The following is a 17811-nucleotide window of genomic DNA, read 5'->3' on the forward strand; positions in this document are numbered from 1 at the left end:
CTGGATGGCCTCCTCCCCTTTTGCCTTTCTCTAAATGACCTATGTGAGGAAGGCTCTTTGTAGCCACACCATTTACGTTACTCCTAGCTCTTAGGTTAGGAGTGCTGTAGATATGATCCACCTTTAGGAAGACAGTCATCAGAATTACCTGGGAGGCCAACATCTGGGCACGTCTACTAGGTTGTTTCCAGATATATTTAACTAAGGAGGAAAAGCCACTGAAACTGAGTGGCAGCATTCCATGGGTTAGGATTACAGACTGCAAACAAAGTTGAAAAGGAAAACATAGCACCAGCATATCTCTCTCTCTCTCTCTCTCTCTCTCCCTCTCTCTCTCTCTCTCTCTCTCTCTCTCTCTCTCTCTCTCTCTCTCTCTCTTCTTGCTAACTACAGATGCAATTTGACTAGCTGTTTTGAGGACTTGTAGCTTTACTGTCCCTCCCATGATGGACTGCACTCTTAGGCTATGGGTCAAAACCATCCTTCCTTCCTTAAGTTTGTTTGCCGTATGTTTTGTCTCAGGAAGGAAAAAAGTAACTAATATGGGAGATAAGCTCAGTACAGGGAGTGGACCTTACTGAAGATCTGTCAATCAGCTCAAAGCTTGCCACAGAGACCGTATTAGTTCAAGTTCTGTTATTATAATGAAATATGCAAGGCTGAATATTTTACCCCCCAAAAAAGCAGTTTATTTAGCATTTAGTTTCTGAGACTCAAGGGCTTTGACTTCTATGGTGAAGACTTACTATGTCTTAGCCTGATGGATGACAACATGACAGGTATGTTTTTGAGAAAGACAAGAAGCTGGAGAGCAATCAAAGCTGTGTGTTTGGGTGACTCATCCTTGGCCTTTCATAACAAGCCTTTTGTGAGAAATAACCAGAGTTCCTTGAGAATTGCTTCAGTTCCTGTCAAAGGCAATACCATTCAGTGACCTAATGGCTTCCTACTGGTCTGCACCTTTTAAAGGTTCCGTCACTTCCCATGTTACCACCCTGGGGACCAAGTTTCCAACATACAAATGTCGATGTGTTACAAGACCATTACTTGTGGCTTGCAAATGATTCAAATGTATGTTTTTGAAGCAAGGAAAAGATTGCACTTGGAATGCTAACAAAGCAAAGAAACTGAGAGGTTATTGCCAATAAAAGATCATCTTAGTGGATTCAGGGATGCAAAGCAGCTTTGTAGACAGGAAAAGGAACAGAGGTAACAGCAGCAGAGCACTGTTTACTGGAGACTTCTAGATTCCAATGGCCAAGAATGGAATATTGTCTTACTTCCTCTTATCTTGGTGTCTGTAGCCTTGGAGAGGGAACACAGTGTGCAAATTTAGGTCAAAACAACCTTGTATTATTGTTCTGAACAAGCCACATCTTAAATGACTGCTATGTCTACATGTAAAATTGAGCAGAAATCTGACTCAAAGGTTAAGATGACCAAACAGAAGATACAGTTTGAAAGCAGCAATGCCAAGTTTTAAAATATATTTTTTAGACATTTTAGACACTTACTAGGTATATGTAACCAAGTGAGCAGCCAATACTTTCACCTATAGAGGCTTTTAAGTCCTTAACCCAAGCAACCATCATCATCATAAAACTAGCAACTTGACTAGTCAAGTTTAAAGTTTAATTTAAAGTCAAGTACAAGATAAAGAAGCTAGAGTCCTCCTGTTAAAGGGGAACATAATTATACTATATCCAGTCTCACTCCAGCGTGAGTGAGATATGCATATATATGAAATAAAATGGGAATAAGTAAATGTTGAAAGTTTTCTATGAGCTAAGCGATTTAGAGCAGACACATATTGTTAAGACAGTCCAACAATTCGTGGTGTATATAAAGTGTTACTTTCTTTAAGATGAGGCGACTGTTTTCGAACAATCTATGCTGGCAAGTGTTGAAGCAGCGATTCTTCAGGCGACACCACTTCTTGGTAATAATACCACCAGCAGGCCTCTAGAGTTAAACATGATTTTTCTTCTTTTTAAATAATTCCCCCAAGTAACACCACAATATAATAAAAAATGTAAAGGCATATACTTTGAATGCATTTACTAAAAAACACTAGGCACTAGTATAAGAAATGAACATGTATGAATTCACAAATGTATCTAAAGTAATTTGGCTGTCACTTCTGACTGTAAAACAACATTACTTTCGAAAAGACTACAGACGTATTAAGAATAAAGTTTAAGTTGCCTTAAAGAAAAATCCCACTTCTATTTCAAGATTCCCCCTCTCCCACTGCTTTCTGACCTACCTACCTGGCTCCACAACAAAGGAGTGCGTTTCAGATGAAGGAGGAGGGGCTAAGGAAAGCTAGGTGGGGGGTGAGTGGTACTGGCAGTTAGGAGCGTGAGACAGGAAGAGCCTATTATTAAAAGAAGCCGAAAAGTTCCGTAGCTTCAAAAAATATGACGCTCCTCTTTAGTAATCAGAGAGCTGCAAAAAGAACAACAACAATAAAACCAATCCGCACATTCTTTTTTTTTCTTCCTCCAGAAAAGACTGACAAGGCCAAATGAATGTTTAGAGAGGGGGTGGTAGATGGGAGCGGAGGGCGGGGCCACATCTGCCGCGCTTTTTGTGGGAGTGGAGATCGGGGACCGGACCTCACTGGTGACGTAGATCTCATGTGACCAGGAGTCGACGTGTGCAGAAATCCTGCTAGTCTGGTCCTTGTTTCCATCTGGGTACCAGCTCCCTTTAGCCTTGCAGACGGTGGTGCGAGAGGCCAGCGGCCAGAAGAGACAGCTTGCTTCAATTCATCAGGTTAGTGTTTTAAGCCGTTACTGCCAAGGATTTTTGTAGTTTACAGTGGTCTAGGGTAGTGACTTGAGTCCTGGTTAAGTCTGTCCCTCCACCTCGTACCTTTAATTCTTCAGGAAAGGACACTTGTGAAACGACTAGGGGGTCCCAAGAGAAAACAAGGGGGGCTGTGACGATTCCAAAATAATCATACTCTGAGATTTTGGACCCCCACTTTGCTTCCCAAACCTCGTCTCGGATCTACAGATAGTTGGGGAAGAATAGCTCCTTTTTACCCTCTGTCTGGTGAGAAAGACAGGCTAACTTGCGGGGTGGGAAGGAGGAGTCCTTTGGGAAACAAAGGGTGGGAAACTTCCATAAGCAAGCCCTTAAATGCGGAGAGCTCGGCGAGCTGGGTCCGTGGTAGTGCTCTGCTGAGCACCGAGGGCTTGCTTGCCCCACCCCCAACATCCCCTCCCTTCTCCGTTTGCCTGCAGGTTTGTTCTTTGTACCGCACCAGGCTAAAATAAGTAGGAAAAAGAAATCGACCAGATCTGTACCTGGTAAGTGAGGGGGAACTTTATAAAAGACTCCCCCAGGATATGGGTCGGTGAAGGCCTGCAGAGGCTGAAGGCCCCAGTCCCCTCTCCCTTCCCCCCACCCCTTTCGGAGGGGCCTGTGTTAGGCCTGGGAGGGAGAAAGATTTGTGGAGGGCTGGGGCGGGAGGCGGGAAGGAAGGCCTTGGAAAATGCTGGAGGGAGGGACTAGAGAGGGGAGGGGGTGGAAAATGGAGGTAAGAGGGGCGGGGACAGGGAAACCTTGATTGCGGACTGGGTTTCTCAGGTGGAAGGTATCTGGTGAGGGCAGTTAGACCGAACGAGGGTGGGGGGAAGAGAGGAGGGGAAAGAGGGAAGTGGGGAGAGGGAGAGCGGGAGGGGGCAAGAGTGGACGGAGGGGGGGTGGGATGGGGAGGGCGTAAGCAAACGGTGAGGAGACCTTTGTGCACAGCACCTGCCCATCTACCAAGTCTTCCATCTACCACCACCTCCTCCTCCTCCTCCTCCTCCTCCTCCCCCTCCCCCTCCCCTCCCCCCTCGCTTCCTAGAAATCATTGCATTCCCGTATTCTGCAGGAAGCAGCAAAGAAGAGAAGCAGACACAAGATGAAACCCTGCCAAAAAATGGAAGGAAACCTAGAAAAGGAGGATGAGCCAAAGCCTGAGGAAGAGCCAAAGCCGGAGGAAAAGCCCGAGGAGGGGCAGGAACCCGAGGAGGAGGAGAAATCCGAAGAAACTTTTCGGGAGAGGCTGATCCGGTCTCTGCAGGATTTTCAGGAGGATATACACAACAGGCACCTGAGCAGTGATGATCTGTTTAGAGATGTGGAGGAGCTAGATGAGATCAGGAAAGTGAGAAACAAACTTATAGTGACGCGTTGGAAGGCTAACCGAAGCCATCCTTACCCCTATTTAATGTAGCTTGGCTTGCTTTCCCTTTTATCTGATGTTACCATTGCGATCTAGCTTTCTTTTCATTAGCATTTTCCTGATAAGACCTTTGCCCATCTTCCTACTTTGAATCTGTTGCTGTTAGTGGCTTTAGCTGTATCTCTTGTTGTCTGTATCTTACTGTTGATTATATTTGAACCAATCTATAAGTCTCTGGCTTTAAGCTTTACTGATTTGTAAAAAAAAAAGAAAAAAAAGAATAACAAAATGAGCTTCTGATGGGATACAAAATGAGAAAAGGTTACAAAATAATATGGGAATATCATATTTTGAAAGACAGGAGTACCTTTGTATGTTACATATATGCACATATAAACTTGTGAAAGATGAATGATTTTTCTTCTGCTTATTTGTATTTGCCATATTCCTAAAATGAACACGCATTATTCTTGCTAAAAATAATAAAGGTTTTATAACTAAAAATAAGAATCCAACAGCCCATCAATTTATTTTTAAAACTCCTGAGGCGCTTGTTATTCATTGACAATATGAGAACTACCGAGTTAAAAGATTAAAATTCACAACTCGTCTCATACGCAATAATAAACATAACTGTGGTGGTCACATGCGCTGCAGAGCTGTTCAACGGGGCTTTATCCCCATTTGCTCGTGCAGGAGGCTCCAAATGCTAGAGCTTTCTTTCTGCTATTGGGAAGCATAGGAAAAAGTAACAAGCTCAAGCAACAGTTAGGTGAGTGCTCCATAGTTCTTCCTGCCTGTCTAGACTCCCATCGAGCTGCTTTCGATACTTGCGTGGTTATCCAGTCCTTGCACATTTCTGCAAATTTCACTTCCCTGGGATCTTAACTTATTTCCTCTTATAAGATTCCAAGAGAGAACAGGCTCATGTAAGAGTCTGACCAGAACAGGAGTCTTAACAATTTAGGCTTTCACAGGATCTCTTTTCTGGATGTGAAGATGCCATTTGGTATTCCTGACTCCTGCTTCCATATAGTGAGTAATTTCTCCCCTGCAGGCTGAGGACAGGTTCTCCCCTCAGGTTCAACAGGTACCCTAATACTTTTATATAAATTTTATAGGGAGGCTGAAGTCCTATTTGAGACTGTGTCACCCCTTCCTGGGAAGCAACACACTATGGGAACGTGCCACATGTATGTAATTTTTCCTTTATGATGCTCTTTTAGGGAGCTTTTCATTTCCTTTCATCAAGGTTATGACAGCTGGGCGGATGATGATGAGGCTGGAATTTTGTTTGTAGTAAGGTAAGATTCTAGGGGCACGCCACACAGTGTCCATTTTACAGTAAGAAGTGAATCCAGTTTTCGGAAGCCTGGAAGGTGATCACAGGAGCAGCGTGTGGAATGCCTCACCCCTAACACACTCGTCACCAGGGTGGATATTCCATTGGTTCTCTGCTTCAAACTGCACTAGGAGGCTTATAAGGCTGACGGATGGGCTGCCATGGGCAAATTTATCTGAAAGTGGGCAAATTTCCGTCACCGTATATTAAAACACTTAGACTTCTTTCTTTTACCAGGAGAAGGTAGAGGGCACTTTTCCAAAGAAACAAAGCACTAGCTCAGAATATTCACTAAACAGAAACATTGGTTGCAGGATTCTATGTCCCCAGACATAGCTGCGGATGGAGACAGATAGCTTATGTTAAAGAGAGAAGGATTTGATGGAAGGGGAGGGTGATCATAGAGAGTATGTACATAATTTAAATTGTAATGCCCATGTATTTATTCAGACATGTATTAAATACTTTTTGGGTTAAAGCATGAAGATAATTCAGGTTAGGGGTCATCTTATAAACTTTCCTTTCTAGAAAAACTATTCAAATGATAGAAGCAAGTCAGTTTGAAGGAAAATATTCAGTAGGACACAATGTTAATGGCTTGGTGGTACATGGCAAAAATTATACTGGTAGGAAAAAAATTCATGGTGTAAGTGCATGAGGGATATGATCTTCAAGCACCTGTGAGGAAACGTACACGGTCTAAGGCTTTACCCTAGTTATAAGCTGACAAGTAACCTGCTATTGTTAATGGATGCAGGCAGAAGACGCTAAAAGCGCTGGGTCCGAGACCAAGGCCCTTACTATAGAAAAGGCTTAACTAGAACTTCCTGTTGATTTGTACTGTCTCTCTGATTACCAAATCTCTTGCGGTGACAAAGGGCCTGTGATAGATGCTTATGTTCCATACTATTTTCAAAGAAATCACAAGCCTGCTCTGTGTCTGAGGAAAGATGTTACCTCATACTTCAAGGTTGCTTACTGTAAGCACAGCTGAAATATTATCTGCCTGGGTAAAGAGCGCTCGGGGCCCGACATTCTTGGCATATGCAGTAAGAACGAACAAGGACACTCAGGGGGTTTGGCAGATTGCCTCTCCTAATAACACTTTGCTCTGTACAATAGATCATGGGGATGTCAAGCCTTACGAGAAAGTCTTTGAGGAACTTTAAAATTACACTAAAAGTTGTGTGTGGTGCCTATAATCCCAGCACCCAGGAGGAAAAGACAGGAAGATCATGAGCTTAGGATCAGCCTGGGCAATATGGTAATTTTAAGCTCAGACTGACTACCCAAGACTCCATCTCAAAAAAAAATGACTATAAGACATAGTTTTCTATATGGTCCAGAGAATGATCTCCAATAGATATATTTTTGGTTTTGAATTTATTAATTATTACAGCAAGCAGAAGTAAAAGAACAAATAGCAATATGAGGCATACAGATGATAGAAAATTATCATCAAGTCAGACACTCAAAATACCTGGCAGAAACTGATGGAGGAACTGCTCTTGAGGCAATTCACAGGAATTCTCAATTCAGACAGCACCCTAATGAGAGTCCCTAGCAGAGCCGGATGTCACACCCTCTTTCAGGTGAGGCTTTTAGGAATACATAAGAACAGGTAGCGATAACATCATCAAATCAGGCGCTGACACCCATCAAAAACCAACTGAAAATGGATGAGGTGGTCAGCTGCAGGTTTTGAATGAGCTGTCTCTCCATGCCTGAGCTCCCATGGCTAAACTTCCGGATTCTTTTTCCTATAGCAGGCACTTTTTGTATCTTGGGTTAAGCAATAAAACAAACGAGCTGTTGGAAACTGTTTACCTTCTAGCTGTTCTCTCAAGGACACTGTGTTTTTACTTAGGGCTGTTTTGCTATACTCTCCTTCCTGTAACAGACTCAGGGAGGTCAGCCCATCCCCAGATGAGAGGCTTTGGAGAGCACTCGGAGACAAATATGCTTGGGTCTAAAAGGAAGGCCAAACCACTTTCAGAGCCAAATATCTCGATGCTCTCAAAAGCACACGGTAATGTATTAATATGCTATACGTTACACAGTCAGCACATTAACATGTTGATTTAAAATGACCGAGGTAGAAGTCTTAAGGCCACTGGATCCACCAGGATACTAGAGGCAGGACTGAACTTGTGTAAATATTGCAGTAGGATAACAACAGAAGAATGTGTTTAAAAAAAAAAAAACAGCTTCATAGCACATGCATTCATACTCTGTAAGAGCATGGGGGGTTTGCCTGTGTATGCGCCCACCATGTTGTGTGTGTGTGTGTGTGTGTGTGTGTGTGTGTGTGTGTTTTATGGTGGTGGTGGGTGCATGACCGTGTGAGCAATTTTTTTTTGTTAATGGAAAACCATGGTCTTCCTCTAAAAGCTTCACTGGGTAGCTCACTACGTAGCCCTGGCTGGTCTGGAACTCTGATCTGTAGACCAGGCTGACCTCAAACTCACAGAGATCTGTCTGCCTCTGCCTCTCTGCCTCTCTGCCTCTGCCTCCAGAGTGCTGGGATTAAAAGCATGTGCCACCATGCCCTGCCATTTGTCTATTTTTAATTGGAAAAGTGTTCATGAAATCTTTTGTTCACATCTTTACTGTTGGTAGTATAGTGTGGTAAAGTAGCTATTTAAACTGGTGAGGTAGACTTGTATATAGTACTTGTCTGGCATACATTGTCAAAACATTAAGTAGGCCTGTTCCCTATCATAGTGGCTTACAGGGTGGCGGCCAAGCAGTTTCCTAAGGCTGCCCACTTTTCTGAATTACTCAGATAGTTTAGCTTCTTCTTTTTTTCTATCTCTTTTCTAAGCCTCATTTTCCTAACACACCGAGGCCCACTCTTTCTCTAAAGCTCCCATCCCCATCATGTGGCTGACTCTTGCCATGTGGCTGACCTCCATACCAGCTTAACCCAAATAGCATGGCTTTCCCATCCCACCCCATCCCCTTTTCTCTTCTCTCTCTTCCTCCTCCAGGCAGCTGCTGAGATTTACAGCTGGCCTACCCCGGGATTTTTCTTTTAAAACTCTAATCAAATTGTCTTTGAAGTTTCCATTGAGTCCATTCTTAAATTGTTCTATTAATGAGACTAAGAACCCCCAAATGGGACCCAGACTTCCCTGGCATCGGTAGGAAAATCTCTGCCATGGGCCTCAGATGGGCATCTCAGTTCACTCTTAGCCTTTTGGTTCATGGAAGGCAGTGGTCTTCCTCTAAAAGCGTCACTGGATCATGACAAGCATGGCAGAACACACACAGCGGAAGAACAAGAATTAGGCGGGCTAAAGGTAAGCTGAAGATAAATCGTAGTTAGGCTCTAGACCTGCAGCAACACCCTAAGCTCCCTGAAATGATGGTATTTCCAATCCCCATCAGCTCTGCAGAAGGGTCAGTGTAAGGAGTAGGTGTAGTCCTTCCGAGAACTTTCATTCACACGGGCCGATGTACATGTGATGCTCTTTCTTTTCACTTTGACCTTCAGTCTCATATACAGTTCCCTTGGCCTCCTTTTCACTTTAAGAGGGATAACAGCTATGAGGCGCTTTCTTTACTATGGAGATGTACTAGTTTTCCTAGGGATGCCAGCAAACTAAATCTTACTGTAAGTACTTCATTTTTTTTTAATTAAGGAAGGACTTACTTATTTTATGTGTTTGAGTGTTTTTGTCCTGCGTGTATGTATATGCACCTTGTTGTGCCTGGGGAGGTCAGAAGAGGGATCTGGGAGTTACAGACAGTTGTGAGCTATTATGTGGGTGCTGAGAATCAAACCTTCTGTAAAAGAGCCACAAGTGCTCTTACTGGCTAAGCCACCACTCCAGCCCAGTATAAGTACTTTCTATTGACCTCCATTCAAGTTTGCCTCTAATAATGTGCCCCACCTCCTTGCGAGAATCTTTGGGCATACAAAAGAAAGCAATGCTGCAGTCTAGCTGAAAATAAAAGACAGGTGCATTAAAAATCCAGCTTATGTTTACTTCCTAAAGACAAAGAACCCACCCCATGCCAAACAACAGTACAATTTACAAGAAGACTTTCTATGGGCACTGTACCTAATCGTCTGTATTAAAAAAGAATGTCCAGGCTAGCAACGGTTTTAGGCTTACTGTGTTAAAAGAAATGTGGGAGTAGAAATGAATGCTAGGATGAAAAGGGTGAAGGCGCAGGATCGTTAGTGATGAGAAAGAACAGGGCTGGAGGCTGGGGATAAGATAGCCCAGCTGACCAAGATAAGAGGAGGGACAGGGCTGATTAATGTGTGACTATAATTCAAGTTGCCTTGGACACCTAGCTCACAGTAGGGGGCTGGGCTTTGCTACTGCTGGTGGCTGTAGAGCTTCCGTAGAGTCATCTTTGCTTAGGGTCTAAAAGGCCTGAATGTTCTAATATACACTTCATAAATATTTATAAAACTTCTTTAAAATCACAAGGGAGAAGCCACTAGGCTGCTCCTGCCTTGGGGCAGTCCACTCTGATCTCTTTGAGAAGTATTTGCTTTGTCGAGCTTTGTTCCTGCCACTTTGCTAAATAAACCTTTGCACTAACTGGGGGTGGGGGACAGAACAGAAGGGTATAGAGTAATAGATGTACACACACCTGCAAACACCAGGATGATGACCCTTAGGTTGCTAAAGGAAAGATCATTTTTTTTAAGTGGTAGTGTGGTATTTTACTAGTCCTCTGGTGGTTTAGGAAATAATAATAATAAATAATAATTATTATTCTAATGTTCTTATAACAAATTCTATTGCCCTTACATCTCTAGAACTAAGACTTGTCTTTTTATCTCTCTTCTGCAAGCTTTTATACACGAAAGCAAACACACCAACACATGAAAGGAAGACTGTTAGAATTTGGCCATCAAAAGAAGGCCTATGTATCTAAGACTACATGGAAGGGCAGACTTCTAACTTCAATAATTACCAGTACTTTCCCAACCCAACACAAAACAAAACAAAACAAACAAACAAAAAAGAAACATGACCTTACATCTTTCCATTAAACAATAGTTTTTGTTTTTACTTTTTACTTCTATGACTTTACTAATCCATCCCTCCCCGCCTCAGTTACTTGCTTTTAGAAATCACAAAATTCAGGAGGTCAAACAACTGATTTATATATTAATCGCATCCTAGTTTACTGCATACTACATCTGTGGGGTGTGGGTTACAAGGATAGCGATTGCCTAGGTTGTTTTTAGGGACGTGAAGATCATTTTTGTAGAGGTCACCAACTCCTCACTTGGGCCTATAGCAATGTCGACTGAGTAAATTTGGCTGCCAGGAAGTTGAAAGATCCACTATCAGGGGCTGGAGAGATGGCTCAGTGGTTAAGAGCACTGGCTGCTCTTCCAGAGGTCCTGAGTTCAAATCCCAGCAATCACGTGGTGGCTCACAGCCATCTGTAATGGGATCTGATGCCCTCTTCTGGTGTGTCTGAAGACAGCGGCAGTGTACTCACCACCCCTAGGCAGGAGTTCCTGGATACTGGAAGAAAGCAGGCTGATGAACACATTAGCAGGTAGCCCACTCATCAGTGCAGCAGATGGCATCTGCCTCAGTGCCTGCCTCCTGTTTGAGCACCTGCCTTGATTTCCCTTAGAGATGGATTGTGATATGGAAATACAAGCTGAAGTAAACCTTTTCTCCTAAATTTCGTTAGGTCATGGTGTTTTCTCACAGCCATAGAAACCATAACTAAGATAGAATACAGTGTGATATAATTTGAATATCCATCAGTTCACTTACTTAAAAGAATACAGAACAACAATTTTCAGTATATTTACACTACTGTGCTGCTACCACTATAATTGATTTTGGTACATTTGTATCAAGTAAAAAGAAACACGATGGCATGCCTAAGCCCCTAGCCTCCCAGTCCTAAGCAAATCTCAGTAGACCTTCTATCTGTACAGTTTTTCAAACGTGTAAAACACTCTCCTGCAGCTTATTTATCATAATGCTCTAAAGATTTGTCCATATCTACCAATATCTATAGTCCAGCATCTGCCAGTATCTCATTTCCCTTTGTTGTCACATACCATTATCCTCTTACATGCTTTGTTCACATTTCAGATACATACTGGCAAGGATATTCAGCAACAGAGCCTCTCATTCATTGCTAGTAGGAATGCAGCATGGTATGGCTACTTTGGTAGACATTTTCAGCTGTTTGATCCAAAAAAAAATCTATGGGAAAGCTGGGATTAATAGCATGTACTTGCAATATCAGCACTGGCCTTGCTCACAGCACTGAAGTTACAGACCACTGTAGGGCTCTAGGGAGTCAATTCAGGTTGTATGTTTAAAGGGAAGGCACTTTACAAACTGAGCCATCTCCCCAGCACAGTAGTATCACCTTGACGACAATGCTTTTAATAAGGCTTTCTTGCTCGCTCGCTAACCATGCTCGCCTTAGAATCTGCTAATAGCTTCTTGATTGGTCTCTCGTTTCCAGTAATTCCCTTGGTTACCAATTGCTCTGAAAACTACTAAAATGTGGCCTTTCAGAAAAGACTAGTTGTCATGGTTGGAGGCTTTTGTTTGTTTTGTTTTAAGTCAGAGACTTCATTTGTAGTCCAGGCTTTCGAGAAAATAAAATTATGTTCTGCTCCAGCATTCGGAGTGCCGGGACTACAGCATGTGCCACACCATGTCTGCATCAAGGTCAGTATTGATATTTATTTTGAGCATAGAAAGCCTCCTCTCCTTTGGTTTTCCTCAACAGTCTAGCCAGACAGCAGTAAACTACCTTTACCAAATCCATTTAATTACTTCTCAATTGCTCCCATTATGACTCTGAAGCAATCTTGGCCTGAATTTCTCCAGCTGAAAACGAACTAGGGTCCTTTCAGCGAAATCTTGCTGGTATATGCAATAGTGTCTGGGTTTGGTGGCTGATTATGGGATGGATCCCTAGGTGGGGTAGTCTCTGGATGATCCATCCTTTTATCTCAGCTCCAAACTTTGTCTCTGTAACTCCTTCCATAGGTATTTTGTTCCCTATTCTAAGGAGGAATGAAGTATCCACACGTTGGTCTTCCTTCTTGATTTTCTGGAACAACAATACGAACTAACCAGTACCCCTCAGAACTCATGTCTCTAGCTGCATATGTAGCAGAAGATGGCCTAGTCGGCCATCAGTGGAAAGAGAGGCCTCTTGGTCTTGCAAACTTTATATGCCTCAGTACAGGGGAACGCCAGGGTCAAGAAGTGGGAGTGGGTGGGTAGGGGAGCAGGGTGGGGGGAGGTCACAGGGAACTGTCGGGATAGCATTTGAAATGTAAATAAAGAAAATATCTAATAAAAAAATGAACTAGGTTCACCTTAGAGAATAGTAGAAGATATATTCTCTATGGTTTCCATATTTCTAAGGGTGAAATATCTGATCAAGGGCTGTGGATCTGGAGACCAGAAGCTTAGCAGCCTTGTCTCTAAGTGACCTTTCTACTGTTTGTCCTCTTCATGGTGAGATGTATAGCTGTCTAAAGTCCTCTTGCCTTACCTCTGTCAAAGTAAAATAGTAGCTTCCCACAAAATAAGAAAATAGTTTATTTTTTAGCCAAATGTGAGTAGCAATGGCCTAGAAACATGGATTCAGGCTAACTTAAATGACATGTTCCAAAGTGAAAGAGGCTGCACAACTTTCATAGCTAAAAAACAAGAAAAAAAGTTTGAAATGAATTCACTCAACAAGCATGCTGACTTCAGATGTTATCTGCTAGCATTCCCAGGTGTCTTACCTTAAAGGCTTAGTGGAGACTAGATGTCTACTCAGCTTACTGATAACATTCCAGGAGTTTTACCTAATGGCGGGGAGGATGTTAAGACAGACGTGCAAGCTGAAAAATATATGGCCATTTAAGGGACAAAGATAACCAAGATAATATTGTCCCTTTGACCTACAGCATTCCAGCCCTTCACAATGAGGGCATTCCTGCATTCCAGTCCTTTGACAAAAACCAGTCAGCGGGACTGTTCTAGACACAGCACTGTTGGGAAACTTTGCTCTACATTGCTCATCCTAGGGATCCATATCTTCAATAAAATAAAATAAAATAAAATAAAATAAAATAGAATAAGCAGGGAACCAGCATTCTCTGTGAGGAGGTTGGATGCACAAAGGAGTCCCTACCTTTTGGTTGCACTCACTCAGCATTCAACTTTAGTCAAGGGTCAGCAGTGCCAGGCTGAGCAATGCTGATATCCTTCCCTTCCCAAGCAGAGAGTTCCAGATTTGAGGTTACACTGTGCTTGTTCTCAATTACTTGGCAGAATGCAGTTTTTGACCCCCAAACTCAGCTAGGAATTTTGGTGGCCTAGATCAACTGCCACATATTTCTCCCCATTTTCTAATTTTTTAAGATTTATTTATTTGTTATATGCAAGTACACTGTAGCTGTCTTCAGACACCCCAGAAGAGGGCACCGGATCTCAAAACATGTGGTTGCTGGAATTTGAACTCAGGACCCTCGGAAGAGCAGTCAGTACTCTTAACCACTGAGCCATCTCTCCAGCCCCCTCTCCCCATTTTTCTATAAATTGTGTTGAATACAAGATTTTGGTGTTGTTAGGTTTTTGTTTTTATTTTTGTTTTTTTCCAGGACAGGGTTTCTCTGTGTAGCCTTGGCTGTCCTGAACTCACTCTGTAAACCAAGCTAGCCTCAAAGTCACAGAGGTCCACTTGCCTCTGCCTCTACAGTGCTGGTACTAAAGACATTCACCACCATGCTGAGCAATTATTTATGATATACGTTTTTAATACTATTTAAATAGGGTTGAAGTGGTTATGCGCTTTGTTCAATTGTGGAACTTTACTTGTTTTACTGCAAAGCTCACGTCTGTCATGCTAAAAATCATTCTCCTCGCTACTTCTTATTTCTACAAGACTTCATTAGCATGTAAGTTAGGAGGTCTTGTTCTGTGACCCAGGACATACCATAATCATAAGTAGTATCTACTGTTTCACATTAATTAGTGATTTCTGTGAACATATAAATGCCATATTTGCTGCATCCTTTTCAAATTTCCTCTGTCTTAGCAGAAACATAGTATAAAAATATACAGAGTAATTGAACTGAGTGTATAATTACAGAAAAGAGCTGTACGTAGGCTATCAAAATTCTAAAATGGGATCTGGAGGGATGGCTCAGCAGTTAAGAGTTCTCGATGTAAATAAGAGTGTGCAGTGTTCTTTTAGAGAACCAGTCAAGTTCCCAGGCCCTGCACCAAGCAGCTCACAAATGCCTGTAAGCATCAGCTTTAGAGAACCCAAAGTCCTTTTCTGACCCCATGAATACTTGCATGCATGGCGCGCGCGCGCGCGCGCGCACACGCACACGCACACACACACACACACACACACACACACACACACACACACACACTAAATTAGGTGTTGAAAATGAATGATGTATGTGAGCATGTGGTACTAGCACGAAAAGGGCTCAAATATTGTCAAACAATAAATGGTTAATAATACAGGAATGAATAAGGCATGCAGCTTGGAACTTAAATGAAAACTGAGTGGTAGATTAGAAACTAGACTACAGGGATTTGAATTCCTCTTTGCTACTTCTTATCTCTTCTGTAGCTTCACCATTATGCAGTTCTCTTGTTTGTAAAATGGAGGGTACCATTAGCACCTACTTCCTAGGATTAGTGTAAGGATAAAATGTAATTATCAATGTGCCGACAATAATGCTTCACATATAGCAACATTTTCTGAGCTGCTTTCCTTCTCATTACTATTTATGTGTAAGAAAAATAGATTAGGTTGTCTATGCTAGTTTTTAAGACCATTTAGAGTTAATTTGTGTGATTCTTGAGGCTGAACCCAGAGGCAGGGTCTCCTTTGTTTCTGCTCCTTTGTTAGGTGTTCTCATGTGCACCTCCTATTTTGCATAGCGGTGCTAGGGTTACAAATGCTCTTTATGTGAGTTCTGCTGGTTCCAGGGATCAGATCCAGATGGTCAAACTCGCACAACAAGCACTCTTACCTGCCGATCCATCTCCTTGGCCCTGCCATTAGTGACTTTGACCACCTGAGAAAACATTCGAATTTGTCTGGGTTTCTATTTCTCAGTTGATAAAATGAAGTTCTTGGATTAGATTATTTCTTCTGTTGTCCCGGTTTTCTCAATACATGATCTGTGAAAGCATGAGACTTTAGACCCTAACTTCCTCCTTGACAAATCTAAAACTAGGTGACCACCCAGGAGGCAGAGCTGGAACCCAGTGCTCATTTAAAACAAAACCACAAACCCACTAATTGATTTTTTTTTTTGACTCGTGGTTTATTTTACTCTTTTTTTCCAGCCCACTGTATGGACTACATACATTATTTCCCAACCAGTATTTGTGACTATACTAATCGTTTTTTGAATGCTTTAGAAATCCTTCAGGTAGCAATATCATTAATGGAACAAGGTTGTGGTGGTTTTATTCTAGGTCATAGTCAATATTATTTGCACCTAAGCATTACACCCAAGCAGGTGTTACTAACATATTCATTGCTGCCTAGCAGGCGATCAAGAAATGGATGGTAAGAATTTTTTAAAACAGTAAGTGGTATGATGGCTTTTAAACATGGCTAGAATTATTGAGCACTTCTCCTGAATGAGGTGACATTTACATTCTACCTACTCGAATCTTAAAAGAGGTCTTTTGACTGCTTGTATTGATTGAGCACAGTGGGACTTCCAACGCTGGATCACAAAAAGGCCATATAGCTTCCAGTTTACACACAGGGAACTGTTGCTAGTGAAGCCCTGAAATAACTACATTGATATGCTCCATGTGGATTCTCTGTCTCTTGGCCATCTTAGTTCCAGAATCAGGCTCTTTGTGTTATCTATGGGTTTTCAAGTTACTCTAAATTGAACTGTTCACTCTATGGTCACAGACACTGCAGAAAAGAATAGTCCTTACTGTATTATTTCTAATTACTTGACCACAAAATCTCTGAGCATACTTTATAGTTCACATCAGTGAATTCTGAGCTGGTTTGTTACCATTACTAGATCACTGGCAGACCCACCTGTCATTCTTCAAGCAATAGCACTGCATTAGTTATTACTTTTTTTTATGGCTGCAATAAAAGATATTACCAAAGCAACTTATAGAAGGAAAGGTTTATTGGGGACTTAAAAGAGGGATAATAATGCATGACCATCATGTGTAAGAGCATGGCAGGGCAGCAGTCAGGCAGTCAGGCATGGGACTAGTGCAGCAGCTGAAAGCTCACATCTCAATCCACAAACAGGAAGCAGAGAGAGCTAACCTGAGATTGTCTAAGTCTTTTAAAACCTAAAATCCCATGCCAAGGAACATACTTTCTTCATCAAGTCTACAACTTCTAATCCTTCCCCCAATAGGAATCAAGTGATCCAATGCCTAAGACTTCATGGGGGATATCTCATTCAAGTTAAAACACACACACACACACACACACACACACCACCACCACCACCACCACCACCACCACCACCACCACAATGGTGAAGCCAATTTATAACCAATTTATAATCAAACCAATCAAAAAGAGTTTTGGGGGCTGGAGAGATGGCTCAGTGGGTAAGAGCACCCGGCTGCTCTTCTGAAGGTCCAGAGTTCAAATCCCAGCAACCACATGGTGGCTCACAACCATCTGTAGCAAGATCTGATGCCCTCTTCTGGTGTGTCTGAAGACAGCTACAGTGTACTTACATATAATAAATAAGTAAATCTTTAAAAAAAAAAAGAGTTTTGGGCAGCCAGACATGGTAGTGCACATCCTTATTTTCAGCACTTGGCAGACTGAGACAGGAGGATCATAAGTAGGAGGCCAGCCTTCTTTATACAGCAAGACTGTCTCAAACAAACAAACAAACAACAACAAAAACAGAGTAGGGGAACTACAAGAAAGGTAAAATCATTGCATAGCTATAAATCAGCTGCTTGGCTGTTTGTGTTTGGATTTTCAAGACTAGGTTTCTTGGTGTAGCTTTGTCTATCTTAGGACTCATTCTGGAGACTAGGTGGGCCTCGAACTCACAGACACCCACCTGCCTCTGCCTCCCAAATGCTGAAATTAAAGGCATTCACCAACATTGCCCAGCAGCCACTTATTTTTAAAGAATGAATTTCACATAAACTTTTATATTTATGATATTTCCAGATGGATGCTTGGTAATCATGGACCTGAGTTTCCTCAGAATAAGGGAGAAAAGCCCCTTATCCAATTGAAGCATGTCGCCAGCAGCTAAGCAAGAATTCTAGCACAATTAGCAATGATT

General features: G+C 42.2%; 1 protein-coding gene and 1 long non-coding RNA gene across 2 annotated transcripts; one reads left to right on the top strand and one right to left on the bottom strand.

Moving 5' to 3' along the window:
• Positions 1-380: 380 nt before the first annotated feature.
• On the bottom strand, positions 381-2588 carry Gm39535. Its single transcript, XR_878245.2, has 2 exons — positions 2271-2588; positions 381-1305 (listed from the first exon to the last, which is right to left on the bottom strand). It is a non-coding gene; the product is annotated as a predicted gene, 39535 (long non-coding RNA).
• A 42-nt stretch (positions 2589-2630) lies between these two features.
• Tceal9 (transcription elongation factor A like 9) lies at positions 2631-4690 on the top strand. The gene is made up of 3 exons (NM_011712.2): positions 2631-2778; positions 3252-3317; positions 3887-4690. Exon 3 carries the CDS (start codon positions 3917-3919, stop codon positions 4229-4231), a length of 315 nt encoding a protein of 104 aa, NP_035842.1. The 5' UTR covers positions 2631-2778; positions 3252-3317; positions 3887-3916; the 3' UTR covers positions 4232-4690.
• The last annotated feature ends 13121 nt before the right edge of the window (positions 4691-17811 follow it).

Source organism: Mus musculus, chromosome X (genome assembly GCF_000001635.26).
Source record: "Mus musculus strain C57BL/6J chromosome X, GRCm38.p6 C57BL/6J".
Taxonomy (NCBI): Eukaryota; Metazoa; Chordata; class Mammalia; order Rodentia; family Muridae; genus Mus; species Mus musculus.

Coding starts and splice junctions, on each gene's coding strand:
- Tceal9 (NM_011712.2), top strand. CDS start 3,917: ATGAAACCCTGCCAAAAAATGGAAGGAAACCTAGAAAAGGAGGATGAG.